General features: G+C 32.4%; 1 protein-coding gene across 1 annotated transcript in view; it reads right to left on the bottom strand.

Annotated features, from left to right (window-relative positions):
• The window catches only part of LOC145270887 (A disintegrin and metalloproteinase with thrombospondin motifs 16-like), a 353,446-nt gene that overhangs the window by 92,912 nt on the left and 240,054 nt on the right, over positions 1-20,480 (bottom strand). Inside the window, exons 2-4 of the mRNA XM_080126443.1 lie at positions 16,774-16,849; positions 7,186-7,310; positions 159-228 (exon numbers count right to left, since the gene is read on the bottom strand). Of these exons, the coding sequence (XP_079982569.1) occupies positions 159-228; positions 7,186-7,310; positions 16,774-16,849 (271 nt within the window). The remainder of the gene's footprint in view (positions 1-158; positions 229-7,185; positions 7,311-16,773; positions 16,850-20,480) is intronic.

The following is a 20,480-nucleotide window of genomic DNA, read 5'->3' as shown; positions in this document are numbered from 1 at the left end:
AATCCAGTTAAAGAAATCATTACCTACCCACATCTCTCTACCTTTACCTATGTTTTTCTAACCCTCTTTTTCCATCTCTCTCACTTCTCTCTTCTCTCTCTCTCTCTCTCTCTCTCTCTCTCTCTCTCTCTCTCTAATCCAATTAAAGAAACCATTACCTGCCGATTACACACGCGAACTTCATGGGAATGTCCGCTGCAGATGTTCTCTTCCACCTCTAACTCCGAACTGTAAGAAAAACAAAATAAAAAAGAATATAAATCTGAGCACCAACATTATTATCTACAGATTAATACAAATTATCCGACGAAAAAGTGTCAAGTAGCAGTGTACTACAAGACACCGGCCTGAGAAAACTTTTTCGGATTAGAATCAAAGAAGTGGTCCACAAAAGTATGTTGCGTGTCCTCTGAGTATGGTAGAGTCATTTTTCGCCGACGATAACGAATTTGGGAATCGTCAAAATCCGCGCCGACATTAAATATAAATTTTGTATAAATATTATTTTCAATCATTTATACAAACCCGTCGAGTCAGTAATCAAAAATATTTACACTATAAACATTTTGATTATATATATATATATATATATATATATATATATATATATATATATATATATATTAATCACATATGTATATTATTTACACTATAAACATTTTGATTTTTGACTACTGACTCAACGGGTTTGTATAAATGATTGAAGATAACAATAAAAATAGATAATATAAATAATAATAATAATAATAATAATAATAATAATAATATATATATAGAGAGATTTACAAGTCTTTAAGAGGAGGAAATAAGAGTCAAGCACATTCAGTTCATGTCCACCATTCAGTTCAAAAGAAAATATAATGATGCTGTGAAGACAATTTAAAGAATCAATATTCCAAACTGTTATTTGTAAAGTTAGAAAATAACATAATAACGAGTAACGAATTTTGCAAGCATTAACTCGATTAATCGAAGATTTCCGCAAAAGGAAATCACTGAATCAAATTATTACGGCCAAGATGGAAGAGAAATAATCGGATATAGTATTTATAATACACCGAAATTTATTATGTCTATATAATTGTAAATTCGGTAATCGTTCATATACCAATAAATTTTAAGTCAGTATAACGTGACTTAATTTGTAAGCTTAAAAATTACCATTTTTTTTTTTTTTTGTAATCGAGCGTTTATATATCATTTTTACAAAAACAAGACAACCAAAAGTTGGATTGATAGCAACAAGTAGTGTATTTTCATTGTTCGTTACAAATGTTTCACGACCATTCGGGCAATTTCAAACCTTATATCATTTGAAAATATGCACAAGAACGGCCTCTCTTCAGACGTACAGAACCCCCCTCCCCGCCTTTTTAATGAACAATATGGAATCCATTTCCCTTTTAAGGGAAAACTATGCGATAAAAGATTTACCTACATTTCTTCCTACAGAGGTTTTTCCGCTTTATGTTTGTTAAGGATTTTTTTAATATCTACCAATATTATATATATATATATATTGACTATATATATATTGACTATTAACTGATTTATTGATTTTTTTAATATCTACCAATATTATATATATATATATATATATATATATATATATATATATATATTGACTATTTTAAAAAACTGATTACATATAATGATAGAAGATGTATCGAGGATCAGGAATGGGAATGTTTGATCTGGCAGTACGGTGGTTCATTAAAAGTGTGGGGTCTACGTTCGCGCATGGCCCCCAAAGTATGGAAATAAAAAATGAAAAAAAAAAAACGTTTACAAGGGTTTTTGATATAGATGTACATAAGAATACGTTGATAAGTATGTTTCAAATTAAATAGGGATGGTATAATAAAATTATGGGGTCTGCGTTCGCGCCTGTACTCCATGGAAATATAGCACAAACATTAACAAAGACTTTTGATATCTATTTGCATTAAGTATACTTTGATAATTATGTTTCAGTTTGAAGAAATATGGTATAATAAAATTATTGGGTGGTCGTTCGCACCTGCCCTCCATAGAATGTAAATATGTCACAAAGTTTAACAAGGTTTTTTAAAAGGGGTGAGGGTCCACAATAACACCTTAACTTTAATCTTAATTCACGTTAGCTTTTATTTATTGTTTTGAGTTGAATCATATTGTGTCGAATAAATTCACCTCATAAATTCACGTTCTTATTAAAGTGAAAGCCCCCCCCCCCAAAAAAAAACAAGTTGGAACTTTAGACAATTCTCGACACAAATTTTGCATAACTCTGTTCTTTCCTTCTCCACTTGAACGTGGCACTCTTTCGAAAATAGATAAATAGATAAATAATAAAAAATAACAACGTTACTTATTATCGTGTCAAAAGAAGGAAAAATCCTTCTCACGTGATTATGTGTCTTTTAAAAAACATTTACATAACCTTTTTATTTTTATTTATATATCTGTTTAAGCTTTTTTGTCAGTGTACTAGAACGAATTCAGTTGATTACAATCATTTCTGCGTATTCTTTACATTACAATAGTATAATCCTGAATCTGACGGCGCAATACTACATCATTCAATACTGTAAAACTGAAAAGAAGAGGTTCCGCTTGAAAAGGCGCCATTTTCTTCTTATTCATATTTATATCGATTTTTTGCTTTAAAAAACTGAAGTAATTACGTGTTTACTTTTTTAATATCCCATTTTGTTGTTTCGGATTATTTTACTAAAGTAAGTAAAGCCTTATTATTTTTTAAAAATGTTTTTGTTTCTTTGTTTTTCGATATTTCATCGATATTATTTAGTAAGAGTGTTTAGCAGAAAAGCCAACAAACGACTACCCGAAAAAATAATTATACAAGAAATAAATGTTACCATAGTCAATAAAAGTCCAGTTCATGTTTTTTTTTATTTTGAAATAGTTTTAATGCTCTTTACTTGAAATAATTTCAGCGAACCGAAATTAAAACTAAATTTGAGGCGATAACTACTTAAATGAATTTTTATATTAACTACACATGCCATAATCGAATATTCCTCAAACACAAAATAACGGAAAACATTAAAATATGTTTATAAATATTCCTTACGTTGACGGAACTCTCTTAAATTGTTAACACAGAATACTCAGGTGCTCCTCCTTCAAATTGAAAACGGGGCTCTCCATTTCAAAGTCGCTGCAATTTTGATTTATTTTAAACCGGTTCGTGAATTGAAAAAAAAAATTTTACAAACTACTTAAAAATACAAATCAATGAACTTTTCTACTATAAAAGTAATTTTTATTGACTATGGTAACATTTATTTCTTATATATTTATATTATTATATATATAACATTTTCTCTTTGTAAGGAAACCTCATTTTGTTGCTCAGTCTTTGCTACGAATGGAAACAAAGTTGATATAAAAAATATATTTTCGCGAAAATTATCTCTTTACAACCCCTTCCTTTTCATAACCTATCATACTTTCATCAATCACAGTCCATTTTCTGTAGGCTGTTTTTGAACCCAGTCAACGACGGGTACTTCTGCTATTATATATATATATATATATATATATATATATATATATATATATATATATATATATATATATATGTAGAGAGAGAGAGAGAGAGAGAGAGAGAGAGAGAGGGGATAGAACGATAAAATACTGCAAGTATATAAACAGCAGACTATTTAGATCTTTCAGAGCTATAGTAGAGTAGATAAGAGATAAACGAAATTAATATGTTACAAGAATAAAAAAAGACTTAAATTTATATACGATCGTTTCGATTCAATATATAACTCAAATGGTTATGACGCTTTTATTTAAAAGTTAATTGGTGTCAATCCATTTTGTACTAATTATTGTAAATGAATAACGCTAATATCATCTCTGAAATGATGGTACACAATTCGAGTTACTCTTATTTGAATTCTTGGAACATATGAAAAAGATCACGTAATAATTTCGTTTACCTCCTATATATATATATATATATATATATATATATATATATATATATATATATATATAGTCATCCACATACAGTACTGTTTCGCTGTTTCACAGCTCATCAGTGCGGCTAGACAGGCAACTACTTCAAGTCAGGATTTAAACCCGTCCTCCTGTACGACATATATATATATATATATATATATATATATATATATATATATATATATATATATATAAAATAAAAATTACAATTAAATTTACCAAAATGATCCAAGATGGTAAAATTAAAGTATATTATAAATATTAAAGAATTAATATTTATAAAATCATCTCAGTCAGATGTAAAAGCTCGATAAAACCAAATAGGAAATACAAGTAAATACAATTGGAAATTCTTTTAACTTTCTTGAAGTTTTACATTTGGATTTTACCGTCACTGGATTTTTTATCTTCCACCAGACTATCGATTCATGTGTAATCACCTTTTTCTTCACCATATTCCTCTGCTTCACTTTTTTGTTTTCAATAAGATCTTTGACTTACTTGTTGTTTCATCAAATACTTCTGCATGCAAAATCCGATCCCGCATTTTGCTAATTCCTACCCTCTGATGAGAAGGAAAGTATTTCTTCCAAACTCCACGGATTAAGGACTATCAATTTATCCAGTGTTCCTTTTCAGATTAAATATGCTTTTAACTCATTTCAAAGTGTTTTTTAACATATTTTATTAACTGTTTGCTCATATATATATATATATATATATATATATATATATATATATATATATATATATATATATATATATATATATACATATGAGGAACGTTTCAAAACTAATGCCTCCAATTTTATTCCGTTTGAATAGATCAGAGGGGTTATAAATTGTATTGCTAAGATGACTGAACTTATGCATTCATAACGTGAAAGTTTCATCCCTCTGTTACAGATATTGACGGTTTGAGACTCTAAGAACGCAACTCCTGTCACGGACGTGCGTCAGAAACAAAGAGGTCTTATAGTATTCCTTGCAAAATTCCATTGAGAATGATGGTGACTATGTAGAAAAATAAATTCAGGAGAATAAAAGGTCGCTCATTTTAATGATACAACTCCCGTCTTCTTAGCTCTTCAACTTTTTGAGTTATACAAATTAGGAGGCTTCACTTTTGCAGCGACTCTGGTATATATTAGGTACGTGCAAAACTAATGAGTGACTGGATAGGGGACATGGTTTTGAACGTCGGCTAATCATAATATTTGTTTTAAATTTCGGTTACTTTCTGATTATGTTTGAAAGATTACAGTTTAAAGTTAATTTCTCAAAGAAAAAAATAGCGCGTGAAATAAAAAATACGTGGAATAATTTTATCTCAAATCTGAAAATCCGTACATTTCTCGTAAAAATTCATTATGACAAAGATCGTGTTTACATTTTTCTGGCAAGAGAAATATAAGTTTTTTGGAATTATTTCCAAGTGAAATATTAAGTTAAAGTCTTAAGATAATGAATTAATACAATAAATGTACTTAACTTTTACTAAAAAGGTATTAATTATCCAAAAATTTGGCAGTGGTAGCAACAAAATTTGTTAATCGTGTAAAAAAATCATGGCGGCAAAATTCAAAGAAATATGGATGCGCATAAAAACATAATTTATTTCAAGTGTTAAAATGTCAATTAAATTCACTAAATTACAATGACAATTTATTCATTTAAAAAGTTCAATTAATAGAATGTAAACTTGAACAACAAACTGCATAAATGTTAATTAAATTCATTAATTATACTGACAATTCATTGAAAATAAAGTTAACACCATTATTTATTAACATTTATACATAATTCAAAGCGGAAAGAAAACAATTTATAATTATTGAAAATATAACACTTAAAAAAAAATACAAACTTACGTTTAAATTTATCGGAATGTTTACGTGAAATTTAAAGTTGACTGACACAAGTAGGCGTATCTGAAAGTGAGGTTAGAGGAAGGAGGTGGGTGGGCAAAACTTTTTTTCTTTTCAGAAATGTGCATCCATACTTATCGACATAGAACGTTTGTATAATATTTACCATTTTTAATTTAATTATTTTTGTATGTTCCTGTTTTTCAGTTTATTTTTTTTTTACTTTATTTTCCAAGATTATATGAAAATTATCTTATATTGAGGCTTATACGTTAATGCGTGCAATGAAAATATTAGAATCTTACATATAAAGATTACGTTAAAAATGTAACCGTAAAAAAAAGTAGAAATATTTTTTGCAATTATATTTTTTCTATGTAAAAATATTAAATAAACAATGCTTAATTCAATGATAATATCGATAGTTGGAGAAATTAACTTTTCTTCGAGTGATATCAATTTCGTTAATATGGACTTTAGGAGCTTTTTTCCTTATGTTCCTGTAAAAATTACATTTTCTTTTAATTGTTATAATTCAGTTTTTTTTTACTACAGAAAACCATAACTTTAGTAAAGGTATTTTTTGTTTTAAAAAATAATACATTCCCACTAGGATTTTAATAACAATAATGGGTTCATTATATTTCGTGATCATTATTTGATCTGAAAATTTCATTAAAATTTGCTGATTTTGGTGGATTTTTAAGTAAAGGTAGGGGTCAAAATGTTCATACATTTTGAGCATCAGCATTCATTTTACACATACCTTATATATATATATATATATATATATATATACACAATGTATATATATATATGTATATACATGTATATATATATGTATATATATACACACAATGTATATATATATGTATATACATGTATATATATATATATATACACAATGTATATATATATGTATATATATATATGTATGTATATATATATATATATATACATACACACACACACATATACAGGGTGACCCCCCCCCAAAAAAACGGGCCCCAACTTTAATTAGGCCCCGTAGGAAACTTTGGTCATAACTAGTTTATTATATTTAAAACATAATATCAAAACACTAGGGTCTTCGGCTTTTTGTCTCCGTTGACTGTAAAATGCCCAGAAAAACAATTGAATGTCCTCTGTTTTGTTTTTGTGTCACCCTCTCTCTCTCTCTCTCTCTCTATATATATATATATATATATATATATATATATATTGGCACGACGCTGTGTGTGTGTGTGTGTGTGTGTGCACCTGCCTGTGTGTGATTAATATGTTAGCAAGTAACGCAATATAAGTAATTTTAAATTAAGAGTTTTCCAGTTTTGTGACTTACTCGGTCAATGTGGCGCAATAGCGGGTTCTGTTTGATAAACCACCTCCACATGGTTCGGAACATTTCGTCCACACCGACCACGATGTCCATGAACTTGTGTCCACTTCACCCGTGGAGCCTTCCGTCTGAAAGAAATGAAAAAAAGTTGAGTTAAGAATACGAACACATAAGCTTAAGAATCTCAGACAAATATGATGCTAAACTATTCCATGTTTAGATTATTCGGATATTCTTGGATGTTATTCTCGCAACGTTTTCTTCTTCTTCAGGTACGTTTTATAGAACTCGGAAATTTGTACGGATTTTCGAACGGAACCGTTTATTGAGCTTGATCTTGTCCTATTAGTAATGACCGCTGGGTTAATATCTTAAGTGATTCGCTATTGTATGTTTAGTATTGCCCGTATTATGGATTCAATATTCAACCTTCAGAAGACTGTAATGTAGAACGTATTAATACTTAGTACTTGTATCCCTTGCGCCATGAGTTCCGTTCCAAATTCAACATAATGATTCCCGAGTTCGATTAGACGCATATGTAGAATGTCAGAGGTTAATTTTAACGCATCTAAACCTAAGCTTCTCTCTTTTCATCATAATCACTCTACCTCCCCCCATCTGGCCGCAATTGAAATGAATTGACTTAGTCTTGGGGAAGTACGATGTCTTGATACGTTTCTAAGACTGTCTTCCATTCCTGATCTGAAATGGAACATATACATCAAATATCTTGCCAAGATATCTGGAAAAATGGTTGAATTATTCTATAACTGCAGTAGGTATCTCACTGCCTATGCAATCCTCTATCTCTGTAAGAGCCGAGTACATACTCGGCGACCCCTATGTTTCCTTGATAGAGTTCAAAACCGGCTTCGAAAGCTAGTAGCTTATACCCTTCTTTCTTCCCTACAACCCTTTTTCTACAGAAGAGACGTTGCAAGCCTGTTTCTGCTCAATCGTTATTTTCATGGCAAAGGATCGCACCAATCTATGGTTCCCCATTACCCAACTTTCACAAAAACACTCCGAGCAGCTAGAATTACTATCAACAATTTCACCCACTCTCTATCCGTGCCTAAATCTAAAAGCAGATTCCATGAACAAAGCTTCTTTCTTAAAACTACAATCTGTGGAACATTGTTCCACTGGCCTGCTTTATGGCCAATTAAAAGATGGTAGCCTTCACGTCTAATGTAAACAAGTTTTTGTTGAGCCGTACTCTTAAATAATCCAACTTCTACAATATTAACGATTGCCACACTACCGCCTTACATTCAGTAACAGTTATCCTCAAGTAGCCTTCAGGCATTGATAAATGGTAACAAAAAAGGTTGCATCGACCGACACATTGTGGGAATAGCATCCAAGATGAGAAGAATAGTATAAAGTGACAAGACCCGTGGAAAAAAAGAAAGAAAAAGAAACACGCAACAAATCTGAGTTTATTAAAAGTTCTTTGAAAATAATCTCCATTGTACTTTTAATATAGAACTGACCCAAATAAGATGATGATATAAGTACCGATAAATACTCAGAAGGTAATATTGTGCTAAATTGTCCAATATAAATAATAAAATCACATTATAAGAGACAATTTTTAATTTATTTCTCTAGTCCAATATCTCTTGGCAGACAATATTCTTTTTTTTTACCTGTTTATCTCGAATGTTCCCTTTTTGCTGACTTCTTTACTTGATGAAAAAACGTTGCACGTCGAAATTACTACGAGTTCCTTTCTTCACACCATTGCAATAATGATCATATATATGATATTCGAAAAGGAGACTACATCAAAGGAATGTCACTCTCATAGTCTTGTCTAGGATTGCCAGATTGGCCTTTTTAAAGGCAAGATTCGCGAAGTCGGCCTTTTTTAAAAGGTGTTTGGTCTTCAAAAATTGTATTTGGCTTTTTCAAAGCGTAACTTCGATCGATGACTCCGTTCAGTCTCGGAAGACAAAGGATACCCCTGTAGGGGCAGTTGCGCATGTAGTTGTGAGGCAAAGGTCACGCCATTTCTAACCACACCTCTCCTGAATCGACACTGTTTGGGTACAGTGGCAAGGAGAAGACCAGGACGATTGGAAACAATGGCGAGATAAGCGGAGAGCACATACAGCACCCGGAAGTCCCAAATAGTCACCCATTTAGTACTGACCAGGCTCAGCGTAACGTACTGACTAACTAACCGAAGGGACAAGCAGAATGTTATATAGATTATCACTTCAAAATATAATATCCTTATTTGATTTTACATATCTTCGTGAATGGTACTGAAAATGTGCCAATCTATACTCCTATAAATTTGTTATTTTGTGTATTGATATTCATATTAAAACAACCTTTTTTTTCTATTTATTTAGTTATTTATTTGTTTCCCACTGAGCAAATTAGGCACAATGCCGTTTTTTTTTTAATGTGGAGAGTGAGGGGAGAGGGACCAGCTCTTCCGAGAGGGAACTGGATGATGATAATTGGTATGTAGGGTCTCCCCTACATTGATCAAAACTGATTGCTCAAGAGCAATGGTCTTGTATGTGAGGTTGACCCCACATATGGTCTTTGATTGCAGTATCTGCCGGAACAGATACTACACTTTAGTAACAGAAAAAAAAAACTTGGCCCGAGGGCCAAGAGGAAAAAAGGCGAACCTTTTTTTTCTGTTTATTTAAAAAGAAAATATGACTTTGTTATATATGGGTCGTGGAATTGCATTCATCTGCAAAAAATCTAGCTAATTTGCATATTATTTGAAACATTCATTTAAATTAATTCCCTATTAGTTTTTTTCGGTTTTCTAATGGGATGATCATCTTTAGTTAACTATTGCGTGTAATTATATTTATACAGCGCAAAATGGTTATAGTAAACACAAACTTATTTCTCTATATATACTTATGTATGCGTATACACACACACACACACACACACACACACACACACACACACACATATATATATATATACATACATATATTTGTTTTTAAAAATTTGCCTACTAAACCCCTCTGTCAGTATTTAGACTACAGAAATGAAACTTAATATATAGGATATTATAACCCATGCAAAACTTTATAGAAGAAAAAATCGGTGCAAAATTGTGAAAGTTAAATAAATGGAATTTGCCAGGTGAAGGTCGGACGACGGCCTTACGAAAATGCATGCGTAACGTTATAGCTATTGGTTCATGCTTTAATTTTTAGCCTCGCAGCAAACATTTCTTCATAGCTCAGGCATTAAAGAAAAAGTAACTTATAAGCTAAATGTTTTGGTTTCGATTCTCAGTGGTGGCGCACGAGTTATTTTTAAAAAAACTTTTAAAATCATTACTATATATTGGGTCCAATATAATATAATATTAAATACGAAATCTGCATTAATCACAATATCATATTTAAGCGTATTTTACGGTCGGACAATATCGGGCGGCTTGCTAGTTTATTAAATAAATTCGAGTTTGGCTTTGCAATTTTATATACAGTTCCACCAATCAACAATTTATCCAACTTGATGAAAGCAGTAAGATTAAAATGCTGCTTATTTCGTAATATTATCGTTTGCTATACCATTAAAACGTTCACAAAATTTCAACGAAAATATGATTCATCTAATATATAAAGAAAAACCAGTAAGATATTTAAAGTTATACCGCTGTAGCACTGCATCTGGGGAAGTGATGTTTGATTCTACCTTAGCAGTTAATTACGAAAAATTTCATTCCGTTCTATTTTCATAAAAAATTCAGTCGATTTCAGCGATTACCTATTCTATTCGCTGTGATAATTATTTCCATAACATACACTAAGACTTTAACCATGGCTTGATATTTGTATACCATACGTCCGCGTCCGCACTCTGTTACATATCTACCCAATTTTTGTGTCACATCACATCGACGGGAGGTCACAGATTTTTAGAAAAGGCGACGAAGTGGGTGGAGGATGATTTAGTTGTCCGGTGCACAATGACCTCCACTAATCTATATATCTATGCAAGTGAAATTGTCTGTCTGTGTGTATGCGTGTGTGTGTGTGTGTGTGTATGTGTGTGTGTCTCTGTGTGTGTGTCTCTGTGTGTACATTTCTCTACCAAATAACTCGGTCAATTTTCAGTCTACAAACTCGAGATTTGACATAAGGGGTATTTGGGAAAATCTGTTAATCGGTTTTTGGCCAGAAAATTGGCTATCAAGGGGTCAAAGCTCAACGATTTGACCTTTGAAAACTCTACCAAACTCCTCCGCCAATTTTGGATCTAAACTCTTGAAATTTTAGATGTAGGTTAGTTGGACACGGATCAGTAAACTTGCCCCAACTGCTTTCGGGTGGGGCAAGTTTATTGCTTGATGCCTGAGACGCCACGATCAGGAGACGCCGACAGGGAATGCCAATGGGGATACTCAGGCAATTTTCATAATTGAATATCTATCCCCATTATGAGTCAAAAATATTGCAACAGCAACAATACTTGTCTAACTACAGCAACTGTCAACAACTACACTCTTTCTCTATATGTGGTTAAAATAAAATGAAAATTCCATAAGAAAAGTTTCTTTTATAGAACAGTCCGTCTATGAAGAAGGAGACGAACACAAACTACGTGTTAAAATAGCGTCTGGCTGTTTTCCGGCTGATTAAAGCATAGTCATCTTTAAATCTTATGGGATAAAGTTTCTGCTGATCCTTCCTCTTAAATGATGCAGCCCAACCTAACTTCCACCATAACTGATCATGTCGCCTTACCGTCTACCTAACATTCAACTCTTATCCTAGAATGCCCTCCTCTTCAAATAAAAGAAAACGTCAATTTGTACCACTCGGAGTGTTTAGTATCAACAAAGAAAGTTCGCCGTTACGGAAACGAAATTGCTCCGCTTGATGTCTGTAATTATACTGCTCGACCAATGAAGATATCTCAAGCCACTGAAGAATCACACCGATCGAGAGTAAGATAAGATAATGGCGGCTCAGATGGTTTGGAACTGTGATGAGGACCAACACCGTCGCGAAATTTGCCTTTGCATTAGAAGTTACCAGGAAAAGATTGATAGGCAGACACCTCGCATAAAGATCTCTGTAAAACGGACCCTCGTTCGAACCAAGCCTATGAGGGTGCCTTGTGGAGACAGAAGTCCATCATTGAGGATCCTGCTGAACGAGAAAAAGAAAGCTTCGCTCATCTTACATCCAAAATCGTTTATGTTTCAATCTCATTTAAATTATAGAAAAAGGAAAAGGAATTAAAACTAATGAAAATTTATAATAGAAATAAAACGAAAGAGCATTTCAAATGCAACAAAAATAAAGAATTAACTAATAAATAAAAAAAAAGAAACGAAATGAAAAGAAAAATATAAAGAAAAGGGATTAGGAATGAGGAATTAAGTTTGAAACAATTACCGATGAAAAACAAAATGTCGTAAATAAGAAGAAAAAAAAAACAAGCACGGTAGCTGTCGTAAAACAGTTAGAAACGGAAACTAGTTTGGAGGCCAACTTCAACAACAGGCTTCTTATTTTTAGATTACAAATTCTCATAAAAAGTGCAAAACGAAAAGGCATTTCGCGTAAATCCATTTGCGTGGACTATAATTCATATCAGCATATATTTTATTGCAACTTTGACCTGTTTTTTTTTTTTTCTGTTCCTTTTTCTCTTTGCTAAGTCAACAGTTTTCTCTTGGAAGGGCAGTTACCACCCAAGCTATGAAACCCCGTCTCATTACCGAAATTAATTTTTACATTTCCGTTCGATAATAGTAAAAAAAAAAAAAAAGATACACCCCAAAATAAAAACAATGGCTCTGGGCATTACCTTAAAGTACATCCGGTAGTAAAACCTCTATTTAAGGGCTTTGGGAAATGTGGAGTTACTCCTTATTTATCAGTACTACTAGGAGTGATATTCAATAGATTTTGTCTCGGTTATCACACTAAATTTTTGAAAACCCTCAAGCAATATGTTAGTTTTACTTCACTCCATTACCTCGAAATAAATTTCTACAGATTTTTATAGCCTTTTTTATTTTTCTATCTGTAGCATTTGCATGAGAGATTTATTTTATTTGTGCGCGTAATATCTTGGGTTATATCTGGTTGTAGTTAGGATGGCGTATTACCGCGCATACAATTAGTATCCCACTGATATGCACAGTTATGGCCTACTGATTTTCACTCAAAGGAGTAAACGCCAAAGACAAATCAGTTCCCGTTTTAATCGTCTCTTGATAGGATGTTATCCTGTGTTCGTCGTTTAACTTCGAGAGCTCTGCTAGAATGGAATCCCAGGATATCGATAATAGCTAACCTACCGAACAGTTCTTGTATTTCAGAGCTACCTTGACTAAAAGTTGATACATGTTTAGTTAAGATGTGGTTTTAATTTATGGAAGATGGTGACCTCTTTTCTTGTTCAATATTCTTTTTTTTTTTTTTCAATTAGATTAGGCAATATGCAATTAACTTTACCGTTACCCTTTTCAACCTGACTCGCTTCCTCACCAACCAACCAACCAACCAACCATATAATCCCCCCACGAAAACACTAAATACCTTATCTCTTAACGCTATTAACTACCCATAACATTTTGAGCATAACATAGTATCGCATTCGGCCCCTAATTTAATAGTATTGAGGAGTGTGTGGCAATGCTTTAGTTGAGACTAGATCAATTGAAACAATTATATTACTAAACACAATAATAACATAGAGCTTATTAATAAAACAAGTGAAACATGCATGGTCCCCTGTGAGTGCACAGTGAACAAGGCATAAAAAAATGACTAAGTTCAACATTTGCCCCCCTCCTCCCATTTAGTTCCCAAAGTTCCCAGGAGAAGTCAAATCCTGGTGGAAATGAACAAACCGTGCAGTTTTAGGCCTTAAAAATTGATTAAATTTAGATTCTGCACCATGCAAAAAAAAAAAAAAAAAAAAATAGCCAAGTCCATTATTTGTCCCGCCCCATTTAGCCTCCAAAGTACCGAAGGCCTTTATATATTTAAATTTGAGTTCAGCACCATGCAAAACTGCTAAATGGACATACACAGAAAATTTTGGACAAATATGGTAAAATAGTCCCAAAAATGGAGTGTTTTTATTAGCCATAAAAGAACCCCTGGGGCACACCCAAAAGTTATCACAAAGTATAGACAAACAAAATTATATAGAAATCAGTTAGTTACAACTTTTCAGAAAGTTTCATAAAACTCAACGGTATCAATTTTTTTTAAGTATGCACAAAAGCGTCAATTTTAGCCACGTTAACCCGAAAGGCATCCCGAGGGGGGGGGGCAATCGAAGTTTTCCCGGAATATCCATTCTGTTACATTTTTACTCATATCATATTTAATGTTTGAGCAAAACTTTTAAAAATTCTAAGGCGTAGTTATTGAGAAAAGTGCGGACAGACGAACGGACGAACGGACGAGGGTGAATTTACAGGCCCACCCTCCTTTTGTCGGGGGACTAAAAAATGAGAATAATATGTAAATTAGGTAATTTTTTAAATGTACGTTGAATAAATAATATATATGTAGAAACCGTAGCGGAATAAAAATGTATAAAGTGAGTTTTCAGTATGAAAATTAATTGGTGAACCAGTAGACTTTTTTGTTGATATTAATCAGATTGTGAACGCATAGACAGACAGGAAGAAATATGATTTTATTATAGTAGATTATGATTTGGAGAGAGAGAGAGAGAGAGAGAGAGAGAGAGAGAGAGAAAGAAAGGAAGAGAGAGAGAGAGAGGGAAGGTGGAGAGAATATGTATTGCACTAATATGTTTTAGTACTCATGATTAGGGCTGTGACAACAGAATATTCTTTTCATTGTTTTGGCTCTTGAGTATATATCCGTTAATATCTTATATGTTTTTATATAGACTGATGTGGTTCTCGGTTGACTGACTGTGTCTGACTGTGTCGGATATATACTTGAGAATCAAAAGAATGAAAAGAATATTCTGTTGTCACAGAATAAATCCGTTATCCATTTGTAACACATTATTTCATATTATCACTAGCAACGACACCCAACATTGCCCGGGGTCGAATGATGATTAGCGAATGTTTCATACTCCTATATATTTATTGTCATCGAAATCAGTGACATTGACCATTTTTCAATCAAATCGATTGATTGCCTGCTCTAGTTATGGACCCATCGCGGTGCACCTGGAGGAAACTCCACATGTCTCCCCGCAGTTACTTAGTCCACAATATATTGTAGTCTACACTGCACTGTAGAAAACCTACTGTGTATTTTATTAAATTATTTTTTATATAGAATGACTTGAATTAAAGATTAAAATGCAAAAGTCAAGTATCATGCTTCAGTCGTGCTCTAAACAGAAACATTAATTTCGAACGCGCCCCTGTCATATCAAAGAACTTACTTTATTTTATATGCCTGGCCTACTGCTTGTGCGATGGTAATAGCTTTAATTAAAGTTTAAAATGAAAAAAGTCAAGTATCATGATGCAATTGTGCTTTAAACAAATATTAATTTCGAAGAACCTACTGCTGTTTTTATATATCGGGCTTTCCGGTTTGTGTGGTAATGAAACTTCTCAAACGCACTTATGATGTTAGGCTGTGTAAGGTGTTAACTTTGGTCAAAATCGCCCGTTCCTTCTTTCATCGCATGAATATCGATTATCGATACTTATCGAAGATATTGTGATGCAAAACTTATCTAAGAACACTGCCATGCATATAAAGCACCTTTGTGTAAAGTTTCATCAAATTCGGCCCGGCCATTTTGGAGTCTATAGGGAACGAAATGACACACACACATATACATAGACACACGCAAAGATAAGGTTTCTATTATCTAATAGTAGAGATAAAGACTGACATTTAATAACATTTTTCCACTAATTGCTTAAATGCTCAATATTCTATATTTGAACACTAAAAACAAACAAATCAGCCCATGCTTCAGACATGTTTTTTTTACGTAAAAGGACGTAAAATAAAGTTTTGGACAAAGATCTCAACGGTTGTTTAATACGCGTTAAACAGGTGTTTTTTTTTACTCCAGAAATATTCAAATCAGGAAAAAAAAAAAAAAAAGAAAAAAATCGGAAACAATAACTAACGAAAAAATTTCATGATATCATTTTAAGGCGCTTCTACACTATTGAGATGAAATTTTTTAGTCGATAAATGGAGCGTTCAGATAAAACAATGGTTTCTACTGAATTTTTTTGTCAATTCCAATAAATTACAATGGCAGCTTCCAAATTATGCAGTCGAAATTACTTTAATATTACTGAATTATTACAAAAATAACTTTAATCGTGTTAGCAGGTGAAACATTGCGGCCATCTTGTTTAAATCGAAACGGAAAATTGCCTCACTTTTGAACTTTTAGTCGTACGATCGTTTTCATCAAATTCTATTTTTTATTTTCTTCAATAAATAATTTTCTACCTTATCGATTTTCGTAATTGTTGGATATAATCATCTTAAAAATACGAGGAATACGTAGATACCGTTATTTTCATGTGAAATTCAATATCACGATTTCTGAAATTTCGTCCTAATAGTGTAGAGGCGCCCATTTTAATTCTAAATCACTTACCTGGTCGATGACGTCATCGTCTAAATAGCATTGGGTTAGGTCTACCATGGACAGGAGACAAACACAAGTGGCCACACTGAAATGAACAAAATGAAATCAAAATAAAATAATGGAATCTTTTTAAACGTCGAACATCATTTCATCTTCGAAAAATCTTATTTCCTGATTTATAAACACATTTATAGTGCTTTGTTTTTTTTTTTTATACTTTTGGGGAGTTGGGCGTAAGAGTATCTTATGAGTTAATCCTCGCCCCTATTAAAATTTGTATATGGTTTTTATTTGGACAAATATTCAGTAATTGTAATAGAAACACTGCATTACAGTTTATCAAAGGCTACCTACTCTTTCTTGTGGTGAGGGGAAATGAGAAAGCAAGTAGCAAGTCAGACAACTACGGCTCTTCATATTGTAGAGTCATGATAATTTAAGAAATATAAATAAAGATAATAATTCCCCCATTGCTTGATTCGGGGGGGGGGGGGATTTCCTCCAGTGAAGTAAACGCGCTCCCAGATACGAACCTGGAGATTTCTACGAATCGGCGCGGTACATAAAACGCCTAGTCTTACCAAATGGTCACCCATCTGGTACTTGCCTGGCTCAACATTGCTTAACTTCGGTGATCTAGTGAGACCGATGTGTCAACGTGATTTCCCCGACTGACCCCTAAAAATTAACACTAGGTATTTTTTTCTTTAGGAATAATAATCTAATATATATATATATATATATATATATATATATATATATATATATATATATATATATATATATATATATTTATATATATATATATATTTATATATATATATATATATATATATAAAAATATATAAAAATATATTTTATAAAATATATTTTATAAAATATATAAAAATATATTTTATATATATTTATATATATATATATATATATATTTATATATATATATATATTTATATATATATATATATATATATATATATAAAAATATACAAAAATATATTTTATAAAATATATAAAAATATATTTTATATATATTTATATATATATATATATATATATTTATATATATATATATATTTATATATTTTTATATATATTATATATATATAAAATATATATATATATATATATATATATATATATATATATATATATATATATTTAAAATATGGTGACAGAGCGACCGACAGAGATATATCTCTGTCGGTCGCTCTCTCACCATATTTTAAAAATCTATCTCCTCTGAAACTAAAAGTCGCAGATTGATTCGACTTTTTACGGGCCGTTCTTTTATGGCTCTTTAATCGGTTAAAATAGTTTTTAAGGGATCAAAAATGAGCCAAAATGGAAAAAATCGTTAAACATTTTGTACATTCACCTTATTTTTTTTAAATTTTTAATTTTTAAATAGTTGATACGCGTGTCACGTTGGTACAGTGGTAACGTCACCAGCTTTGAATACTAGAGTTTCAGTTTCGATTCTAGCTGATGGCACCTAAATACTTTTTATTTTAACTTTTGAAATCACGACTTTATGTATACGAAATCTGGACAAATTAAAATATCATATTTAAGCGTATTTTACGCTCGGGGAAAGCCACCCCTCCGCTAATAATTTCTATATGATAAAAAAATTATAATTGTTTATATATTAATACCGTAGTACCTTTAACGTTCATACGCACGTACGTATGTCAGAGTTTCCAGATTATAAATCAAACGATCGGAAGATCCTATTTAATAAAAAAGAGGATAGAAGGTTACAACATAGTACTAACATGAAATTATTAGTATATAGGTGTACTAATTTATTATTCGTAATATGTTATCACCTTCTGTCCTCCTTTTTATTAAATAGAATCTCCTGATCACCGAAGACGCAATGAAAAAAAAGATAAGATAAATAAAAATAATTAAAAACATAATGTTGCTTTTGGGCCGTAAGTGAAACAAAAATATACCTTCTTCGTCTTTATGCTAGGATCTAAGGGTAGTATCTGTTCTGTGTAAAGTTGGTATAATGAAATCGTGTTGTTTTTATTCGCGTCGGACGTCCATATACTCGAAATATGTCACAGACTCGTGTAAGGATATTTTTTGAATTTTTTTTACAAAGAAATCAACACTTATCAAGGTCCACAGCCCACTCGAGGATAAAGATTGGTGTGTGTACAGTAGCCAAATGGGCAATATCATAGTAAACGTTAGTGGTGGAAATTTGCTAAATGGATTTCTTAAGGGGACGGTTACTCAAGAACTTGTTTACGTTGGACTTGAAGACAATCATGTTGTAGTCAACGGGAAAGCATGGAAACGGAACTGAGTTAACATATGTGCAGTTCTAAGAAAGAAACTTTGTTCATGGAATCTAAGTTTAGATTTAGGCACAGCTAAAGAGTGGGGGAAATTATCGATAGTGGTTTCAGATAGACGAGTGTTTTCGTGAACGTTTGGTGGGAGAGACCATAGATTAGAGTTCAGACGAGTACTTGCCATGAAAATAACGATAAAACAGAGACAGGCTCGCAACGATTCTTTTGTGGGAAATCGGTTGTAGGGAAGAGAAAAGCGTATCCCCCACTAGGCTACGAAGTCTATTTTGAACTTTGTCAAGACAGGATAAGTCTTTCTGTCAGCTCTTGCTCAGATGTAGCAACAGTCCTCCTTGAAGGTACTTGGCTCTCATACAGGTAGAGAATTGCATCATCAGTGAAATATCTACTAGAGTTGTAGAATAGTATTGGTATATAAGGATATTGGAAATAAACTGTAACAACTGTCAGATATATTCTGACACTACATTAGCCAGATTACTTAGATAAATATGTTTACAGTTTTAACAAAAGGGCTGCAATAATATTGCAGGATCTCCATTCACGCTAAATGTCCACAGAATGCCCAGCAGCAATATACTACATATGAAAGATGCCGCTGTGAATTTCCAGAGGTCCCAGATTTTTATATGAATATTATATCAGGTTGACAAGAAAGTTAAGCAGTCTTTATCTTTTAAATTCAGATGAACATATCTCGGCTCAAACAAAAACTTATTGATCGAAATAAGCAACATCAAAATCAATACACTTTTTTCCAACGCAAAACAAATGTATTTATGTCAGCAACATAAAAAAAAAAATTGAGTTCTGGTCACTGAAATCGTTTTTGATATCGGCTAGGTTTTTGAAGCATTTCTCACGCAGAAAGTTGTCGAGACATTTAAAAAAAAGTGGTGGTCGGTTGGAGATGATAGCAGATGACACAGTATTTCGTAGCCCAGGTGTATTTATTTTAGCAACGTGCGGTCGGACATTGTCATGGAGGAGAATTGAGCCTTTTCTGTTGACTAATGCTGGGTGTTGTTGTCGAAGTTTCTGATACATATGCATCCATTTGTTGACAGTACTTCTCCGCCGTAATGGTTTCGCCTGCATTCAAAAATCTGGAATGGATGAGACCGGTCGTAGACTACCAAACAGTCAGCATGACCTTCTTTTGGTGCAACTCTGGCTTCGGGAAATGTCGTGGAGCTTCTTCGGTGTCTAACCAATGAGTTAAGCGTCGCCAGTTTTCATAAAGTACCACTTTTCATCACAAGTCACAACTCGGTCGAGAAACCTTGCGTAAAAGAATGATGATGGCACTTGATAACGGCGTTCAATTCGCGAGGTTACTATTTATCAAGATTTTTTGTCCTTCCAATCTCTCTCAAACAGTTGGAA

Source organism: Euprymna scolopes, chromosome 4, assembly GCF_053919585.1.
Source record: "Euprymna scolopes isolate OS-2025 chromosome 4, ASM5391958v1, whole genome shotgun sequence".
In the NCBI taxonomy this organism is placed as follows: Eukaryota; Metazoa; Mollusca; class Cephalopoda; order Sepiida; family Sepiolidae; genus Euprymna; species Euprymna scolopes.
This window is presented reverse-complemented; position numbering and strand designations above follow the sequence as displayed.